Source organism: Epinephelus fuscoguttatus, linkage group LG19, assembly GCF_011397635.1.
Source record: "Epinephelus fuscoguttatus linkage group LG19, E.fuscoguttatus.final_Chr_v1".
Taxonomy (NCBI): domain Eukaryota; kingdom Metazoa; phylum Chordata; class Actinopteri; order Perciformes; family Serranidae; genus Epinephelus; species Epinephelus fuscoguttatus.
In genome coordinates this window covers 28,975,330-28,992,481 of record NC_064770.1, presented here as the reverse complement: position 1 = coordinate 28,992,481, position 17,152 = coordinate 28,975,330, and the positions used below count along the sequence as shown (strand labels likewise).

At 41.3% G+C, this 17,152-nt stretch overlaps 3 protein-coding genes across 3 annotated transcripts; 1 reads left to right on the top strand and 2 right to left on the bottom strand.

The window, feature by feature from the left end:
* On the bottom strand, positions 1-9,653 carry tufm (Tu translation elongation factor, mitochondrial). The gene is made up of 10 exons (XM_049562211.1): positions 9,591-9,653; positions 8,866-8,912; positions 8,640-8,778; positions 8,285-8,451; positions 7,829-8,098; positions 7,469-7,601; positions 4,187-4,291; positions 3,447-3,598; positions 3,057-3,176; positions 1-455 (listed from the first exon to the last, which is right to left on the bottom strand). Exons 1-10 carry the CDS (start codon positions 9,625-9,627, stop codon positions 285-287), a joined length of 1,341 nt encoding a protein of 446 aa, XP_049418168.1. The 5' UTR covers positions 9,628-9,653; the 3' UTR covers positions 1-284.
* Positions 9,654-10,627: 974 nt separating this feature from the next.
* On the top strand, positions 10,628-14,944 carry hspbp1 (HSPA (heat shock 70kDa) binding protein, cytoplasmic cochaperone 1). The gene is made up of 8 exons (XM_049562213.1): positions 10,628-10,786; positions 11,028-11,155; positions 11,441-11,657; positions 11,776-12,000; positions 12,237-12,392; positions 13,572-13,668; positions 13,766-13,877; positions 14,279-14,944. The coding sequence occupies exons 2-8, from the start codon at positions 11,036-11,038 to the stop codon at positions 14,357-14,359; spliced, it is 1,008 nt and encodes a 335-aa protein (XP_049418170.1). The 5' UTR covers positions 10,628-10,786; positions 11,028-11,035; the 3' UTR covers positions 14,360-14,944.
* Positions 14,945-15,117: 173 nt separating this feature from the next.
* tmem86b (transmembrane protein 86B) lies at positions 15,118-16,627 on the bottom strand. The gene is made up of 3 exons (XM_049562216.1): positions 16,362-16,627; positions 15,948-16,191; positions 15,118-15,703 (listed from the first exon to the last, which is right to left on the bottom strand). The coding sequence occupies exons 1-3, from the start codon at positions 16,410-16,412 to the stop codon at positions 15,252-15,254; spliced, it is 747 nt and encodes a 248-aa protein (XP_049418173.1). The 5' UTR covers positions 16,413-16,627; the 3' UTR covers positions 15,118-15,251.
* Between the last annotated feature and the right edge of the window lie 525 nt (positions 16,628-17,152).

Here is a 17,152-nt window from a genome sequence, read left to right as displayed (position 1 = left end):
TTATTATTAAATACATTTTATTACATCAATGACAGTTTTGACCGTCTGGCCTTCAAACATACTGACAGTGCTAAACATTAGATATTTTGGTTGGATGGACCTGCACAATAGAGCCATGTATTGCTCTGAGTCCTTTCCTGTTAGAAGTTTGTGCATGGGTTTATGAACTGTATTTGTATTTTTCTATATTCATTTCATCTGACCAGACACAGACAACCACACATCCTCCCTGACTCCCCCAGCGCATCCTCCCCACAGCCAAGTCCTCTTTGCAGGGTTTCCCTTCAGCCCCAGTTGAACTTGTCATCTTCTGTAAACTGCATGGTTTCTGTAACCAGGCCGGTGCCGATGGTTCTGTTTCCGTCTCTCAGAGTGAACCTCTGGCCTTTCTCCAGAACCATTGGCTGGCGGAGCACGATTTCCAAGGAAGTGTCCTCCCCTGGCATCACCATTTCCTAACAAAAGACAAGAACAACAGATGGAAGAGTGGTTACTGTCCTCCAATATCCTATGCAAACAAATATAATAGGCATTTTTAGACTGGCAGAACTTTTTCTATAGGTCTATGAACCTTCATTTTTGTTGTGTTTGCAGCATGAAAACTATGATCGTTGTTCTAAGAACACCGTTTTGAGGGACTTTTTAGCTCTTATTTCAAAGGAGGTTCTCTCCCACCTAAAGACTCAACGGTCACACTACTTTCACAGTTTTAACCTGAAACATCTTGAAGTTGTAGGGCTGTTCCAAATACTTCAAAGCTTCTACCATTGCCATGGTAATCAACGTCCGAACCAGTATTACAATGTTTCGTTTTATGTTTTTTACATATTTATTTAACTATACAGGCAAATAGTCCATTAAATAGGAAATAGTTACCCAAAGTTATTCAACATTAGCATAGACTACAGTCTATTTATTCATTTTGTAGCACCTTTTGCATCAGTAAAAAGGGAGGTTCTTGAGGTCTGATTTTTTCATTAGAGTAGGGCAGCTCCCTAATAGCTGACCAAACGTTAGTCCACAAGAACGGTAATTAGTCGGGAAGATTTCATTGGTCGCTTAAAAAAACATGAAACTCTATTAGGAGCTGCGCTATGTCAAAATAAATCAAAACCTACCTGACTGGCCCATGTGGGAATTTAATTTGAAAGGACAGACACAGGAAGTGGCCACGCTCAGCAGTCAGACAGGAGTCAGGTTATAAACCAATCACAGCCAACAGATATCTTTCCCTTCTTCTATAAATATTCAGTCTGATAAATACATAAAAGTTGATCATTTTAGTGCAGGGCTACCCAGAACTTTGTGTATGTCCCATGGATGATATACATACATGCTTATAAGCAGTGCCTGGAAGAAAATCAGCTCTGCACGAAGGATTTCAGGTAAATTGGCTAGACAATGCTTTTTAAGGTTGCTTAGCAATCTCAGACACAATCTGCCGCCACGCTCTTAAGAGCTGGCACAAAAAAGGCTCAAGAGTAGCCCCCAATGCCCAACCTCACCTTTTCCAGGTGGGTAAAGATGCGGCATGTTTCCAAACTCTACATAGGCTAGTTAATAACATGTCGGGCAGGAAATCCAAAGTGTGGGATCATTTTGAGAAGGTGAAGGACGAACCCAAGGTGATATGAAAACACGTCTTCATTGGTCGACTACAAACATGATGTATCATCTGAAACATGGAAGTAGCTACATGCCCATTAGCCACTTAGCACAATCATTACTGCTGTGCCGACAGCGTCATTAACAGGTGGCTCACTCAGTAGGGATGTCCCGATCCGATATTTGGATCGGTATTGGCCGCCGATATTGGCAAAAAACGGGCATCAGCATCGGATCGGACTGCATGGAAAAATGCCGATCCAAGAACTCGATCCAGTTTTTCATAGAGTCCGCTGCAGGTTTTCCGGCCAGCCCAGCGCTCTGTGATTCAAGCAGTCCATTCCAGTGATCCACTCCAACTCTTACTATCAATCCACCAGGCCAGCATGCTGACAGCAGACATACACGGAAGGTAGGAAGAGTAGCGGTCAACTTAGTTAACTGATTATTTGTTTTCTGCTCTGGTTTTTTGAGAGCGATATTTTTATTTGGTTTACACTCTTACTGTTTAAGTAAAGAGCACTGATGGCATTGTTTTGGGCACAATTAGTGAAATTGGAGCCATGGATGGACTACAAAAACACAAAGATTTCTTGTGTTGATTTATTTTCTATTTATTAAGGGGCCAAAGCAGCCAAAGCAAACCAGCTATATTTTTTTATTTAATGTTAATGTTCAAATTTAATGTTTGTTTATTTAACCCTGTTAACAATAAACGGGTCAGTTTCTCATACCATCTGTTGTGGATCATTCTAACTAACCCGATTAAGTAGTTGTTAGAGTAATATTGCTTGATCAAACCTTTTCTAACATGACTGACAACAAAATAAGTGAATATGTATAATACGCGCTTGGATCGGATTGGTATCGGCCAAAACCCAAGGCTGTAATATCAGTATCGGATCAGAAGTGAAAAGGCTGGATCGGGACATCCCTATCACTCAGTGTGTGACGTGCACTTGTAGATAAAATATAGGCCTATATTGAAGGTTCATTAGTACGGTTTTGTATTTCTCTGTAATGTACCACATTGTTAACAATGTTACTGATACTATTCTTTCTCACACCTTCAACTCAAACCATTGTGTTGCCCCGCCCAACATATATAATTTGTTAACTAAATTAATATCGTAAACATGCAGGGGGAGTACACAACTAATGGCCCTAAATGACAACTATTGGTCAACTAGGAAAATTCTTAGTCGGGGGCAGCCCTACTGTAGACCCATGATTACAATAAAAGCAAAGTTTATGAATAATGACCATAAATTAAGCTTAAAATATTTGCAGGTAATTCTCCCTGAAGCTTCAAAGCCCCAAGGCATTCAGGACAGGCAGGCTTGCTATGAAGCAAGATGTTGCACTAGCTAGGTGAACTGTTGTGGATGGGGTTCAAACTTCACACTATTTGACAAACATTCATTTACTGTCAGAATGAAACACACACAAACCTTGTTTTTGGGCATAACGGTTCTGCAGGCCATGTCCCAGGTAAGAGAGAACATGACTGGCATGTAGCCACTGACAAACGGTTTGTGTCTGCCTCCCTCCTCCTTGCTCAGAACATACACCTGTAAAACAGGAGGCAACAACATGTCCACACACAATCAGCTTTGTCAGCAGACATATGGTGTCTTTAACTCAGTGAATGACCTCGCAGTCATTACTGTGGCATCTGGCCAGTGTCACAGTTTGCCTTTAAAACTGCTGTTTGGTCATTAGTCATGTGAAAAAATACGACTTTTGGCTTGTCAGTAGTTTAAAACTAGCCATTTAGATTTACTGACTATTCAAAAATATTACAAATGAATCATAACTACTGCAACTTTGTGCTCTCAGACCTGGGCCTTGACTTTCTGGTAAGCTTTGATGGATCCTGGTTTGCACATCACCATCCCTCTCCTGAGATCCTCTCTCTTCAGTCCTCGGACCAGAGCACCCACGTTATCTCCTGCCTCTGCGCGATCCAACGACTTGTGGAACATCTCAACACCTGAGCAAAACAGGATGAACGGACATCAAAGTGAAATCCCTGTGTATACCCCAATACTCACAGAGAACATACCAATATCAGACTTCTCCTCAGCAGCCTTTCTGGATCAGATATTCTTTGTCTACGCTCATTATAACACTCATCTTTTCTTCATCAATGTAAAAAGTGCTGGAGGACACTTAAAAGATTGCTCCTCATACATGCAGAAAGGTGACAAATACAACAAGCAAAAAATGTCTTCGCAAGGTGCAGGGACCACTATGAGCCACAAACAACTTTAATGGTCTTAGGCATAAATTCTTCACTGTGTGTTTTGATGATGATGGTTAAGGGCGCTGTCCAAGGCCCTGATATAATCTAAAATGGTCATACAGTTAGTCAGCAGACATGTGGACCCCTGCGACAATGTAAACACGAAGTATATATTGAGCTTAATACATCAGACCATAATTTTGCTAAATCTAATCTATTCAGGTATTTTCTTTAATTTGTCACCTGTCTAGACATTTGTCACGTTTTGGTTCATGTGCTTTGTAAATAGCACAGGAGCTTCTCCTCTGAGTTTCTGTTGCTTTTTCTTTCACTTACCTACAACCACTGACTTGAAGCTGCGACTGAAGCCCACAAACTCACACTCGTCTCCTTTCTTGATGACACCTCTCTCCAAAGTGCCGGTCACCACTGTGCCCCTGCCTGAAAGACAAAGTGGTAAAACTCAAATATAGAGCAAGTACCTTTTTTCTATTACTGTCATCTGCCTCTCTACAGTTGTGAGTCAACTATTTGCAATCTTGAAATACAGCATTTTTACAGCATGTAGTCAACTTTAGCTAGAGCCTCAAATCACAGTGTGTACTCTGTCTCACTGCCGGCCACTATAAACCTTCTCAGGAGGAGATCGGGCAGCAGTTCCAGAGACAGGCCCCATCCAGCAACTGCAGCTACCCCCAGTTAGTGTAAACCCCAGTTTTGGGGGACTGGACAGCACTAGCTCCCTGCTCAATCAGCAGTCTTTCTGTGGCTCCCATCTCACAGGCTGCCCACCAGCCTGGCGTGACGCTGGGCGCTGGGGGGTTTGCGCTGGCCAAATTTGAGGTGCTGCAGCTTAAGGTCTTACTCCAGAGCTACTGCCCGCAAGGCAGAGGGATTGTGGGGTGGCTAACAAGCTAATTCTTGTCTTAATGTTGTCCCCCAAATTGCACCAGATGCGTGTTGGTTGCGTCTGTGCTCCGGAACGGCAGCGGAGCCAATCCATTTCAATTCTAGTCAATGTGTGTGCTTCCACCGGCTGCGACTGTGCTGTGTTCTGGTTCCGTCACAGCTGCGGCACTCCGGAGCCCTCCTCAACAGATACGCAGGACTTCTATTTTTACTGGACACCGGAGCACAATGCGGCAATTCAGCATAGAGCAGATCGTGCAGGGCAGGAAGTCGTGCACAGAAACAAAATAAAACGTCCGGTTTATTTTCAAAATAAAACACGGCAGATCATATTTCCCTGCACTACACCTTGAAAACGTCATAATGGGCGGAGGCAGGCCTGAAGTCAACAGGTCAGAGTTTTCAGACATCATTTCACCCTGTTGACACCATGGATGAGGAGATGTTAATCATCGATGTACACCGAGAAGTTTTCCTACTGCTGCTCTAGTTTTGTGGTTCTGTTTATAGAAACTACATCTTGTTATATTGTGTGATTATGCGTGAATTCGCGAGATCTCATGGGTTCTCGTGACTCCCGCTGTCTGGCGGAGCTGCACCGCTCCGCACAGCAAACGGAGCCGGTGGGTGGTGACGGACGGCGGAGCACGCAGCTGATAACCAGCGCTACCATTCCGCAACGGACACGCATCCAGTGGAATTCCGGCGTAATAAACAGTGGCAAAGAGGGGCTGAGTGAATGCTCTGTGTGCAACTCTACATTAAAGCAGCTGTGCGGAACTTTTTACCATTAATAAAACTGCCCCTAGATCGTATCACCCCCCCTTGAAGATCCGCATATTTATTTGAACCCAACAGCGACAAAAAAGCCTTTCTCTATATGGCTATTTAGCATAGCCTCGCTCAGGTCAGACACACAGCGGAAGTCAGCAAACCAGAATACAGCACCCGAGGCGGAAGAGATTCTGCTCACCCACAGCGATTAAACCACAGAAGAAGGAGCCGTATTTACAGTGTTCTTCGAGTAAGCAGTACGCAACGGGCATTGCTGAACACATAACACCTAATAGTTTTACCAGAGATGTTATCTATGAGGACTTGGTTGTACTTTTGATGTCATGGCGGATAACGAAGGAGCATCATCTAAAATTATCTGTGACTGTGACCATGAACACAAATATACAGCAGGCAGTTGTCCTCAGTTTATAAGAAATTCAGAGCTACAACAGAACATTTATGAACAGGTCTTACTTTACTACTAACTTGTGTGTAACGCTAGCATGTTAGCATGTTTCCACTAATTACTTGGATTGACCTAACGTTAGTAGCGTTAGCTTTGCAAGCGAAGGCTGCAGGAATAGCTTTGCTGTGTTAGGATTATGTTATGTCTTCACTGTGTATCTTCACATAAAAGAATACTCCGACCATTTGGGAGTTATGCCCTTTCTCTATCATTTTCATACTGAGACAACATGATCGATATCTTTTTTGTGTCTGTACGTCCAGTGGCTGGGTCTCAGCGGTTAGCATTGCGCTTATAAGGGGTCAGTACGTCCTGCGCTGTGATCCGCGGAGGGATACACCGGTGAGCAGGCACAGACGTAGTTTGTAAACAAAACTCAGCTGTTTATTTAGCCTAGTGATATCTCCGGATTTTAGTAGCTGCAATGGACGACTTTGAATGCGATTTTGAAGAGTTTCTTGTAGCAGACACAGATCCAGAGCCATACCTGTTTGAGCCGGAGTACACAGATGAGGAACTCCATGTGTTGCATGTTGAGCAGGCGAGAAGAGAGGCTGAATCCTCCGCTCCCATTTTGCTGCACAGAATGGGATTCAGTGCTACCATCGTTGGGGAGATATATCGTCAGGAGGAAAAGCGCCGCAGAGAGTGCATCACAAGGAATGAAAACTTTGCAGCAATCACTAATCCTGGCATGATTGAAACTTTTTTCATGTTCCTAAGATGAACTGGAAAAAACACCCAGGCCTGCAGGAGCTGATGGACAGCTTTCAGTCGGGTGAATAATATCGTCCGCGTCGTCTCTTTGTTTACTTTTTTTTAGCGTACCTGTCCCAGAGCCAGCTGCAGCTGTTGCTCACCGGCGTATCCCTCCGCGCAAGATGTACTGACCCCCTATAAGTGCCATGCTAACCGCTGTCTCAATATGAAAATAGAGAAAGGGCATAACTTCCAAATCGTCGGAGTATTCTTTTCAAATAATAATGCAGACTCAGCAGATGACTTGTTAACTGTTTATTCCGCCTTACACCGAACGTACACGGCTGCTTCTCATTGTTTCCAGTAGCATGACAACGGTTACTACATTACCCAGAATAACTTGAGGCTCACACTACTACGGTGGCCTTAGTAGCTCAAAATACACAACAGATTAGATCAGATCAGAAACATGACAGGAGAACTTACTGAGTAATTTTGCTGTTTCCACTAATTACTTGGACTGACCTGACGTCAGTTAATCCTCTCGCTCTCTAAAACAAATGCATGCGGTAATTGCCGGCTGCAGTCGGAATTTTATGACACCAGGCTGTGGGTGTCATACCGCTCCGACCAAAGGGGCGCTATAATCAATGAAAACGAAAAGTTCCGCACAGCTGCTTTAAAATAAGATTAAATAAATCAATATGGGAAACACTAGGTTACTGTATGAAGTGTGTATATGCTGCATTTCTTGCAATCTTTCATACCTGGGATTGAACAAACCCCTTCAACGGGCAGAAGAAAAGGTTTTTCAAGATGTCTTTCTGGGACAGGAACAAAAGTATCCACAACGTCCAAGAGATTCATCACTGCTTTCACGCCAAGCTCAGGCTCTCTGTTCTGAGATGAGGACAGAAGAAAAAAACAGAACAGTCAGTCCACGCCCAGATGCCTCCCGTAAGAGGCTCAAAATGTACCACAGTCACAGGATTTTGCTGATTTAACAGCTAATTGACAAAACCACAAAAAAGGAGTTGAAAAAGTTGTAAACTACAAGTGGTTATGATCAGCAGATTTGCACAGTATTATCTAAATTATAGGACAAATGACTTCCAGTGTTCCCTCACCTCCAGGGCACAGAGGGCTGAGCCAATCACAACAGGTGTGTTCTCGCCATCGTAGCCAAACTCAGTGAGCAACTCGCGGATCTCAATCTCCACCAGCTCCAGCATCTCCTTGTCTTCCACGGCATCGGCCTTGTTGATGAAAACCACCACATGCTCAACACCGATCTGCTTGGCCAACAAGAGGTGCTCTCGTGTCTGAGGCATCTGGCCATCTGTGCCTGCAACCACCAGGATGCAGCCATCCATTTGAGCTGTGCCTGTGATCATGTTCTGAAAAAAGAAAGAGGTTGGTTTAATGAAAATGGGATTTAGTATGTTTTAAAGTAATTTGTAGACTAAATTAATGATCCTGAAATGTGTAAGAAAGACAAGAATTTTCATCAGCTAATATAACAACAAAGCTACATCATTTTCAGCCCTTTCAAGGCCAGGGTATGTAGATGTAAAGCAGATTACCTTGACATAATCAGCATGACCAGGGCAGTCTGTGTGAGCGTAATGTCTGTTGGCTGTGGTGTATTCCACATGAGACGCCTGGATGGTGATTCCTCTGGCCTTCTCCTCGGGGGCATTGTCAATTTCCTCATACTTTTTATAATTAGCACCACCAGCATCAGCGAGCACTGAGGACCCAAAAACACAACAGAGTCACATTTCTGATTTCTTGTTTCACAAATCAAGAAAAATGTAGCTTAGGCTATTAGTTGTAGGTCAGTGGTACAAATTCAGTTTTCAGGTTAAACAGAGAATTCAACATGTTGGATTTATGTTCATTCGGGCTGCTGAACAGCTAGAACGTTAGGGATTTTACCTTTCGTGATAGCTGCAGTCAGGGTTGTCTTTCCATGATCAACATGGCCAATTGTTCCAATGTTCACATGGGGCTTGTCTCTGGTGTAGGTCTTCTTAGCCTCTGCAGCAAAGGTCCGCCTACTCAGAGGCACAGCACACTACGAGACAAAGCCAAACCCAGGAGTTATACACTTACAAAATGCATGTAAAACAAGCGGTGGACTGCAGTTTGTGTAAACACTCACCACTTTAAAGGAGCTGTGCAGGAGGCTTGGCGAAGACAGCTGAAGGGCTGAGAAGAGGGAATGGAAATATGAGAATTATATAAAATTAGACGATGGCTCAGTGTTTGACAGGATAATCTAGTGTAGCTCGTTATATAATTCCACCATTATGTGTTCCACTTAAACCCTTTAGTCACAATATAAATGTTTAGACTTTAAAGTGTGTTAGCTACATGGCAGACACTGGCTAAGTGTCCCACACATCTGGTCCAATCAAAATCTAATGTTAACTAAACAACAAAGCAAAGCATCACTGACATTTTGATGATAGGGATGGGACTGTGTCAGATGTACAGGTTATGTCAGGTAGCTAAAAGCAGCTCTGCAGCAGCTAACATTAAGCTAACAACCATTTGAACCAGACTCCAGTGTCACTCTCTTCAAATTAAGCTGATATCAGTTACCTCAACAGAGGAAATAGGTACGTATAACCTGTCTATAATATAAGCTACTTATAATCATCATTCATCATCAGTTAGTCCTCATCCTCGGCTAACGTTAGCGGCACCGTTAGCTAACACTCACTGGTAACGTGACCTTGCTCTGCTATCGAAGAGACAGCACCATATTTATTATGTTTCTACTAACGCGAACATGATATTCTGTTAATCAAATAATGGCACCAGGCATGAATTGTCACAGATGCATATAGAGTCAGTTACTAAAGACGAATTAAACAATATTACCTGAGAAACAAGCACGCAGTCGCACAAGCGCCGCCATCTTGGATGGATTGGCAAATCAAAGACAACCAAAAATTCAAGAGAGTAACTGTCCAGCGCCAAAGCTGTCGGCCAAAGTAGGTTCCTGGTTAAATGGTATCCTTCGAAATGCGAAACACTCGCGAGCCGCTTCTTGTTCGGTGTGACAAAAAACAACAACAACAATAATAATAATAATAATAATAATAATAATAATGATGATGATAATACACATCAAGTAATCACTCATTGAAGTCATCTGGTAAACGAGAGTGCCAAGGTGTGGGTTCAGTATATTTAACTAATATTATTAATAATGATAATAATATAATAATCTTTCTTAAACAAGTTTGAAAAAACAAAGTTACAAAGCACTTTACAGGGTTGAGCCAGAATTAAAACATTTCAGGACTAACTAAGGCAAATAAAATTAGACAAGTAAAGTAATTGTGTACAAAAAGTAAACGAAATTTAAAAAAGAAGAAAAGCTGAATTGCGTTCATTTCTCCAAGTCGCTTATCTTATCTGTTATACAGGGGACACAAATGTCTTTATATATTTTTCGTACCTATGCTTTTTAGAAATGTGCTAATGTTCAGTAAGGAAGTGTAAGATCTAAATAGGGTTTTAAGCTATTCATTAATCATGTCTCTTATAGTATTACATGTATGTAAATGAAATCACACACTAATGTAATGTAATATCGATATTTCATGTAACACTGTTCCTGTTTGAGGCCAAAGAAAAATATTTTCGTTGTTTGGGATTCTCCTCTTTTTTACTGACACTCTCTGGATGTCGGCGTCCCAACGTAACTAACTTACCTTAAATACGCTAATAGGGAGGAGTTTGCTGTTGTGCCTTTTAAATTCTAACGTTTTATCATTGTCCGTTTTATTATATTATCATTTTGAGGGGCTAAATTATCAGAGAAAATGTTAAGGGGTGAAATGGCGTAGAGGTAAGGAAAGACTTCGGTTAATTTATTTTTTTTTTAAATGTAGTTTGCCAATTTAGTTCAAGGTTTACGGCACAGTATGGCAGCCTCCATGCCACTCGTGATATCAGCTAGCTAGAACATTCTAGCGGATTCATGTTCTTGAGTTTAAAAGGGAGTTAACTTGTGTCAAGACGTTATTGTGTTCATTTACTCAACGGTGATTTTAAGGACTCTTAAAAAGGTAAGTGGAATTATCTATGAATGAAACCATGTCGCCGGTTGTGGTAAACTAAAGGGTTATGCAGGTCTACTGTACTTAATAGCACGAATCTTGTGATGTATACTAATGAGCTGTTTGATCCTGAGTTTGGAATATTATGTTAGCAGGCCCTGTCTACTGCCCGTCATTTGTGAATCCAGTTATCGTTGTCCTGCTGATGTTTGTTTCTTTTCTTTTTTTTTTTTTTTTTTTACCTCAATAGTGAATGTCATGGCAGAAGACAGACAACCCAGGAGATATCCTCGGAACCTTCAGGGTGTCATGCAGCTGGCAGTGGATGCTGGATCAGCCGCAGAGGGACCTGCTCCTGTTGAACCCATGTCAGAGGAGGTAAAGGCCTGATAGTTATAGGCTACGTTTAAAACCCGAGAAGTCTTTGGACAGAGCCTTCTACATCCACACATTTTGTTGGGTCCAGACCAGAGTTATTATTATTTTTTATTTTTCATTTTTCATTCATTGCTTTTCATTATTTTATTTTTATTTCATATTTTTTTTCTTGTCAGATTAGTTTGGTTTTAGTTTTAGAGTGGGTTTGTTATTTGGACCCATGAAGCTCTCTACCTTGTATCAAATGTAACTGAGATACATTCTTGTATTATTTCTTTGTCACAGAGGAAAACATGGTTGAGAGACGCTCTTGCAGAAGTCTGCAAAGGGCAGATGGATGAAGTGGAGCAGATGAAGCAGTGCTTGGCCGTCTTACGGCAAGAGGGATCGAGTGAAAGGGAGACAGAAGGAGAGGATGAGAGGGATGAAGAGGATGAAGATGAGCGTGAATCAGCCTTTGAGATGCTCTCAGAGTTGTGTGAGAACCTGGACAATGCTAGAGGTATGCAATAAATGGTATTAGAGTTGACATTTCCCAGCAGTCTGTAGATCAGATGTTCGCATGGCTATAAATACTATTGGTTGTCTCTGTCCTGACTGTGTTCCTCTGTGCTTCACAGACTTTATGACTCTCGGTGGACTGGATTTGTGCGTCTCCCAGTATCTGTGTCATGCCCAAAGTGGACTGCGGTGGCGTGCTGCACAGCTTCTTGCTTCCTGTGCCCAGAACATGCCGCAGGTGCAGGCCCACCTGTTAAGCATGGGGACACTGCCAAAGCTGCTGCAGCTGACAGACTCAGACCCCAACCCCACCGTCAGAGTAAAAGCCCTTTATGCAGTGTCATGTAAGTGTCTAAGACAGAACTTGCATAAGGCTCAACCCTGTCTACTTGAAACTGGCTGATAATGATACTGACTGTTAGTTAAAGCAGAAACATTAGTTGGTTTTCTGATGGCATTGAAAGAGAAAGCGTAAAGCTTTTAGACTGGATTGTAATACCATTTGCATTTATGTTGCGTGATGATCAGGATGTAGTACGCCTCTCAACAAAATTGTAACTGCGTCCTGTTGTGACTTTAGGTCTGGTTCGAGAGCAGGAGGCAGGACTTCAGGCGTTCTTGTCCCATGATGGCTTTTCAGTGCTGATGCGAGGCATACAGTCGGACAGCGAGAAGCTCAGGACTAAGTCGGCGTTTCTTCTGCTCAACCTGCTGACGTCACATCCCGAACAAAAAGGTAAGTGTGAGAGACAGGACGGTGCTGTTAAACTACGCTGGGGATTTTTTAAACTTTATTTATTGTCAATAAGCTGGCATACAGCCCATCTTGTGATACTACAAGTTCTCCAATTTGTTGGAGCTATTGTAGCCCTTCAGTGCTGGGTGACGCACCTGTTCAATGGAAGAAAAGGATTTTTCTTACTGTGTGACTGCTTTCTATAAAACATAGCGTAATTGTAATGATCCATTATCAAAATAAACAGATGACTTTACTTTGAGTAGCACATAGTATAGCTCATATCCAGGTCCCTTCTTCATAGAAGCAAGAATGCTTTTACATACTGGCTTTTAAACCAGAGGGTGGCGGTCGGATTGTTTTCATCTGCTGCTCATGCTCAGCCATCTTTACCAAAACTCAAGTAGCCTAGCTTACAATGCACATGTTTACGTCCATTATATTTCAGCTGGTTCTCAGTCTCAGCCTTCTTACAGGTGATCATAATGTCGAGCATTGGATTTTAAATTTCAGATTATTGACTTTTTTGCATTGAGACATAATCCTTTGTGATGCATCTAAGAATCTGTTTTTCCCCCTTCCCCTATATGTTACTGTCTTTGTTTGCAGTCAGTAGTATAAAACAACTAAATATGAATTTAAATGAGCAAAGAAAATGTTTTTATTCTTGCATATATGATTCTGAGGCATGTTTTAATCATTATAAGGCTTTCCTGGTTAAAGAAGATTAAGAAATCCGAACTACTAATGTAATAGACCACACTGACTTGAGCCACAACCAGTCCTTTTAGTAAGTCAATAGATCGAATGCTAAACTAGGGCATTCTGGAACCGTCCCTCACTTTGCCCACTTTGTGCTCTGATCAGCGTCACTACACAAATGCTGTCGACCCAGTTATAGCAAGCAATAATGTGGCTAACACTAGTTATGTTTTGCACCCCTGAGCAAATTGAGCCTCCTTACAACGAGCTCTGATCATTTCATGATCTATTCAAAACAACACATATTGTTGCTCTAATCTCATATTACAATGAATGCAAAGTTGACGTCACTTGTTGTTAAATGTTTAGAACGGGAGTGTCATCCTGATAATTACGTCTTTAATCATGGGTCTGATATATTTATGTTTATATTTATACCTGTATCTATAACTGTTTTTATCTGTCTCCTTCCTGCAGACACAGTTGTCTCCATGGGTATGGTAGAGCAGCTGGTATCTGTTCTTCGCACACCACACTCACCTTTTCATGAACATGTGCTTGGAGCCCTTTGCTGGTAAGAAACACGCTGCTCTCGCCATCACTCACAAGTGACTTTAATTTGTGGTTCACATTAGTAATTATAGTCTTTTATGTGTCTGATGTCTGTTTAGTCTGGTGGAGGACTGTCAGCAGGGTCTCAAAGACTGTAGGAATCCTGCTCTGGGTTTGGAGGAATTACTCAGACAGCGATCCAGAGAGCTCCAAGGAAAAGAAGAGAGTCAGGTAATTCCTATGTCTCATTCTGGTGTTGAAATATGGTAAAACTGGGTTCAAGTATTTTGTGAAATCAGGCATGCAATAGTTTAAGCCTTTTTTATTTTAAAAAGCAAGCAGAGGATGGTTGAGATTGACAGTTGTCTTTTCTTATGTATAAAGCTACTGCTGAATGAGTGCAAAATCTAGTGTTGTGGAAATGTTGTGCACAGACACAAGTCTAAACAAGAAGCAACCAATTTTGACTAAAACATTTTCAAGTGGTAACTATATGCCAATACATGGATACTTCTATATAAGTGATTATAATTTCTAGTTCAATGCAGGTATCAGTTCTTACAGATCTTTAGGATTAGATTTAATGCTTGCCAAGAAATCATTATTTAAAATCACATTTTTGTTTCCAACAGGAAGAACTGGACTTCTGTGAACGTTTGAAGGTTATATGTTTCCGTGGGCAGCAATCAGATGACAATGGGATGGATCGCTGAAGTCCGGTTTACCTCACCTGTTTTGGTATCAGCGTGCAGAGATGTAACACAACATTCAAGATCTGGATCGTGAATGTTAAAGCAACGTTTTTTGTCTGTCACAACAAATGTAGTCCATATTTTGCATGTCATGCAGGAACTGGATTTTTCTCTGTAAATAACCTAAATGTATAAAATACTTTTCAAGTTAGCTGTTATTTAAGTCCATTGTTTTCAGTTGTCCATATCTTGTAACACCAAACATCTCCAGCACAGGTAGTATGCAAACCCATACCCCGATGTTAATGTAGTTACGTGTTCAACTTCAATCTGCAACCACACCGCTACATGCCACCGTTACACACTATACCTTTAAAACAGGCCTCAGAATAATGGATCATTGTTTTTTGTTTTTTTTACACCATAATTATTTATTTATTTGATTGATTATTAGCAAAACAAATAGGTGTATTTATATACATAAAATGGGCAGCTCAAGAAATGGAAAACAATGCCATAACCACATGCACAATCTTCACGTAAATATGTATGTTATGCAAATTACAATATTTTGGTACAAATCACAGAATACAGATGTTATTCTTAGCTAATATTTGTGGAGTTTCTTTTTTTAAAATGCTATGACTATTTGATGATTATTCAAATGCAAACAAGAAATGCATAGTAAAATATCTTGACTTTGCAAACTGCTCTTTTACTTCATCTTTTGAACACACATAGTAGCTGTCAAGCATTGACCAGTAGGCAAATGTTTTCATTTTCCTCTTTTACTGTATTTGATGAGTTCATATTTAAAACTCCAAGACCTACAAGAAGTATATATAGGCAAGTTTAAGATTTTACCAGAGTGATGAAGATACTAAAGACACTAGGGATGCCACAGGGATGTAGTTTAGGACCTCTTCCATTTTGCAAAATCGTCCTTGTTCTCTACTGCCTTTACATCGCCCACAGCTATTAGTAGCTGTGCCAAATAATATGTCACCATGACAATAGTGTTACCATGCTCCATTGGTGCTGTCACCTTGAAAATTTGCATAGCCAGTGACATGTCAGACACCATGAAGCTCAAACTTCCTAAAAGTGTCACTGTCTGGCGGGTTCTGATGGCTAATGCCCCCATCAGAGAAATTAAGGCAACGTAGACCCCCACAGCTGGAATCAGTATGTCTGAGTTTGGTGTCTTCTGCACGAATGGATATATGTAAATGTAGAAACCTCCACCAGCCAGGAACAGGATTGGATAGAGAATACGGGTCCAGGAGGAAGAGGAATGTGCTGCGTAGCGACTGGAGAGGAAGGTGAGTGAGTACAGTAGATGAGCCACAGCAAATGCACCCATTCCTGAAACAGATGTTTGAGATGTTAAGGACATAAAATAAGTTAATAAGTTAAAAATGGCAGGTAAATGCATTCATTTGCAACATGCAAACCTTTGCAGCTTGAATTTACAGGGTTAGATTGATCACACTGAAAGACTGCCATTAATATTTTTTTATATAAATATGCAATGCACATTTAATTCAGCTTAATTTGTATTTTGAAAATGTCCTACTTCTTTCCTCACTCGTGCAAACAAGGCTCTTACCATGCAGAAAAAGTTCAGGCCAAACCAGGCAGCAGTCACCAACTGCAGAGAGGAGCAGTCCTCCCATCACACCCAGGACACTCTGACCTCCATTCCAGCTCAGCACTACTGCAGCCAATAGAAGGGTTGGTGCTGATTTGACACCTGCCAGCGTGATGGATGCAGGTGTGTCAGGAGTCCACAGGTAGAAGTACAGACCTGTGGCCAAAAAGAAGGGCAAAAGAGAAAAAAGGAGAGCACAGGACTGATAGAAAGAGAGGGACAGAAAGAAACAGGGAGACAAGTCACACACTATGAATATTAAAAAATTATGAGTTGAGACAATTTTATACTTTCCATGTGGAAAAAGTTGTTGTAAGTAACATAAACATCTATTACTGACCAACTGTAATAGGAATAAATTATTTTAGGTACCATGTTTCTTCTCTGCCGCCTGTCATAGGCATCTGTCTCAAGGATGTCCATCGTCTCAGAGTCAGCACCGTCGTGGGCTCCAGCAGATGTCTCAGTTGAAAGAACCTGTCCTGTTACACACCGTCTATTTCGTCTGTCTTTGCAGTTTTTTGGTCAACACCACATATAATCCTCAGATGTTCTCGTCTAGATCTACTGTCTCAAATCTCCTGCCGTGTCTCTCAGTCCGTTGGCATTTCACAGCAGTGAACTTTGGATGGATCCTTGCTGTCTGATTGCGCTCTGATAATCAATGTTCTCCGAGGTTTGAGTTCTCATGGACAAACAGCTGACCTTTGACCTCTCCAGCTGGAATATATTGGTGACATCAACACATGAGGGGGCAAAGTTGAACAAGTAGTAAACTCAAATATGATAACACTTGTTTTCTTACTTTGCATGTAAATGTCTGATGATTGCTGGTAATGACAAATTAATTGTGGGAAAATGGCCAGAAAGTCACTTCCTTTGGGGAAATATTTTGAATCATATCTTTAAAGCTTGTCGGTAAAGGCATAGATTTTACCCCTCAATATTTTACATGTACATTTGTCCCAACAGTATAAAAATTAAAGTAACAGAAATTTTTCACCACCATATATTGATACAGAAAAGGTGCAAACAGGTGCAAACAAAATCACCACAATGCAGAAAATTAAGTGTTTGGAGCTAAAACTTTTCCCACTTTTCTCCATGTTGAAAAAAAAAATCTTGTAGGTGATGCAAAAATAATCATTCCTCTCTGCAACAAC

Bases quoted from the DNA above. Each gene is read 5' to 3' on its own strand.
- tmem86b (XM_049562216.1), bottom strand. From the start codon at position 16,412: ATGGACATCCTTGAGACAGATGCCTATGACAGGCGGCAGAGAAGAAAC. The intron at 16,192-16,361 runs GTACCTAAAATA...TCTTTCTATCAG, and splicing joins GGCGGCAGAGAAGAAACATG to TCCTGTGCTCTCCTTTTTTC. The intron at 15,704-15,947 runs GTAAGAGCCTTG...CATCTGTTTCAG, and splicing joins GCCTGAACTTTTTCTGCATG to GAATGGGTGCATTTGCTGTG.
- hspbp1 (XM_049562213.1), top strand. From the start codon at position 11,036: ATGGCAGAAGACAGACAACCCAGGAGATATCCTCGGAACCTTCAGGGT. The intron at 11,156-11,440 runs GTAAAGGCCTGA...TCTTTGTCACAG, and splicing joins TTGAACCCATGTCAGAGGAG to AGGAAAACATGGTTGAGAGA. The intron at 12,393-13,571 runs GTAAGTGTGAGA...TCCTTCCTGCAG, and splicing joins GTCACATCCCGAACAAAAAG to ACACAGTTGTCTCCATGGGT.
- tufm (XM_049562211.1), bottom strand. From the start codon at position 9,627: ATGGCGGCGCTTGTGCGACTGCGTGCTTGTTTCTCAG. The intron at 8,913-9,590 runs GTAATATTGTTT...CCCTCTTCTCAG, and splicing joins ACTGCGTGCTTGTTTCTCAG to CCCTTCAGCTGTCTTCGCCA. The intron at 8,452-8,639 runs GTAAAATCCCTA...TTGGGTCCTCAG, and splicing joins GACTGCAGCTATCACGAAAG to TGCTCGCTGATGCTGGTGGT.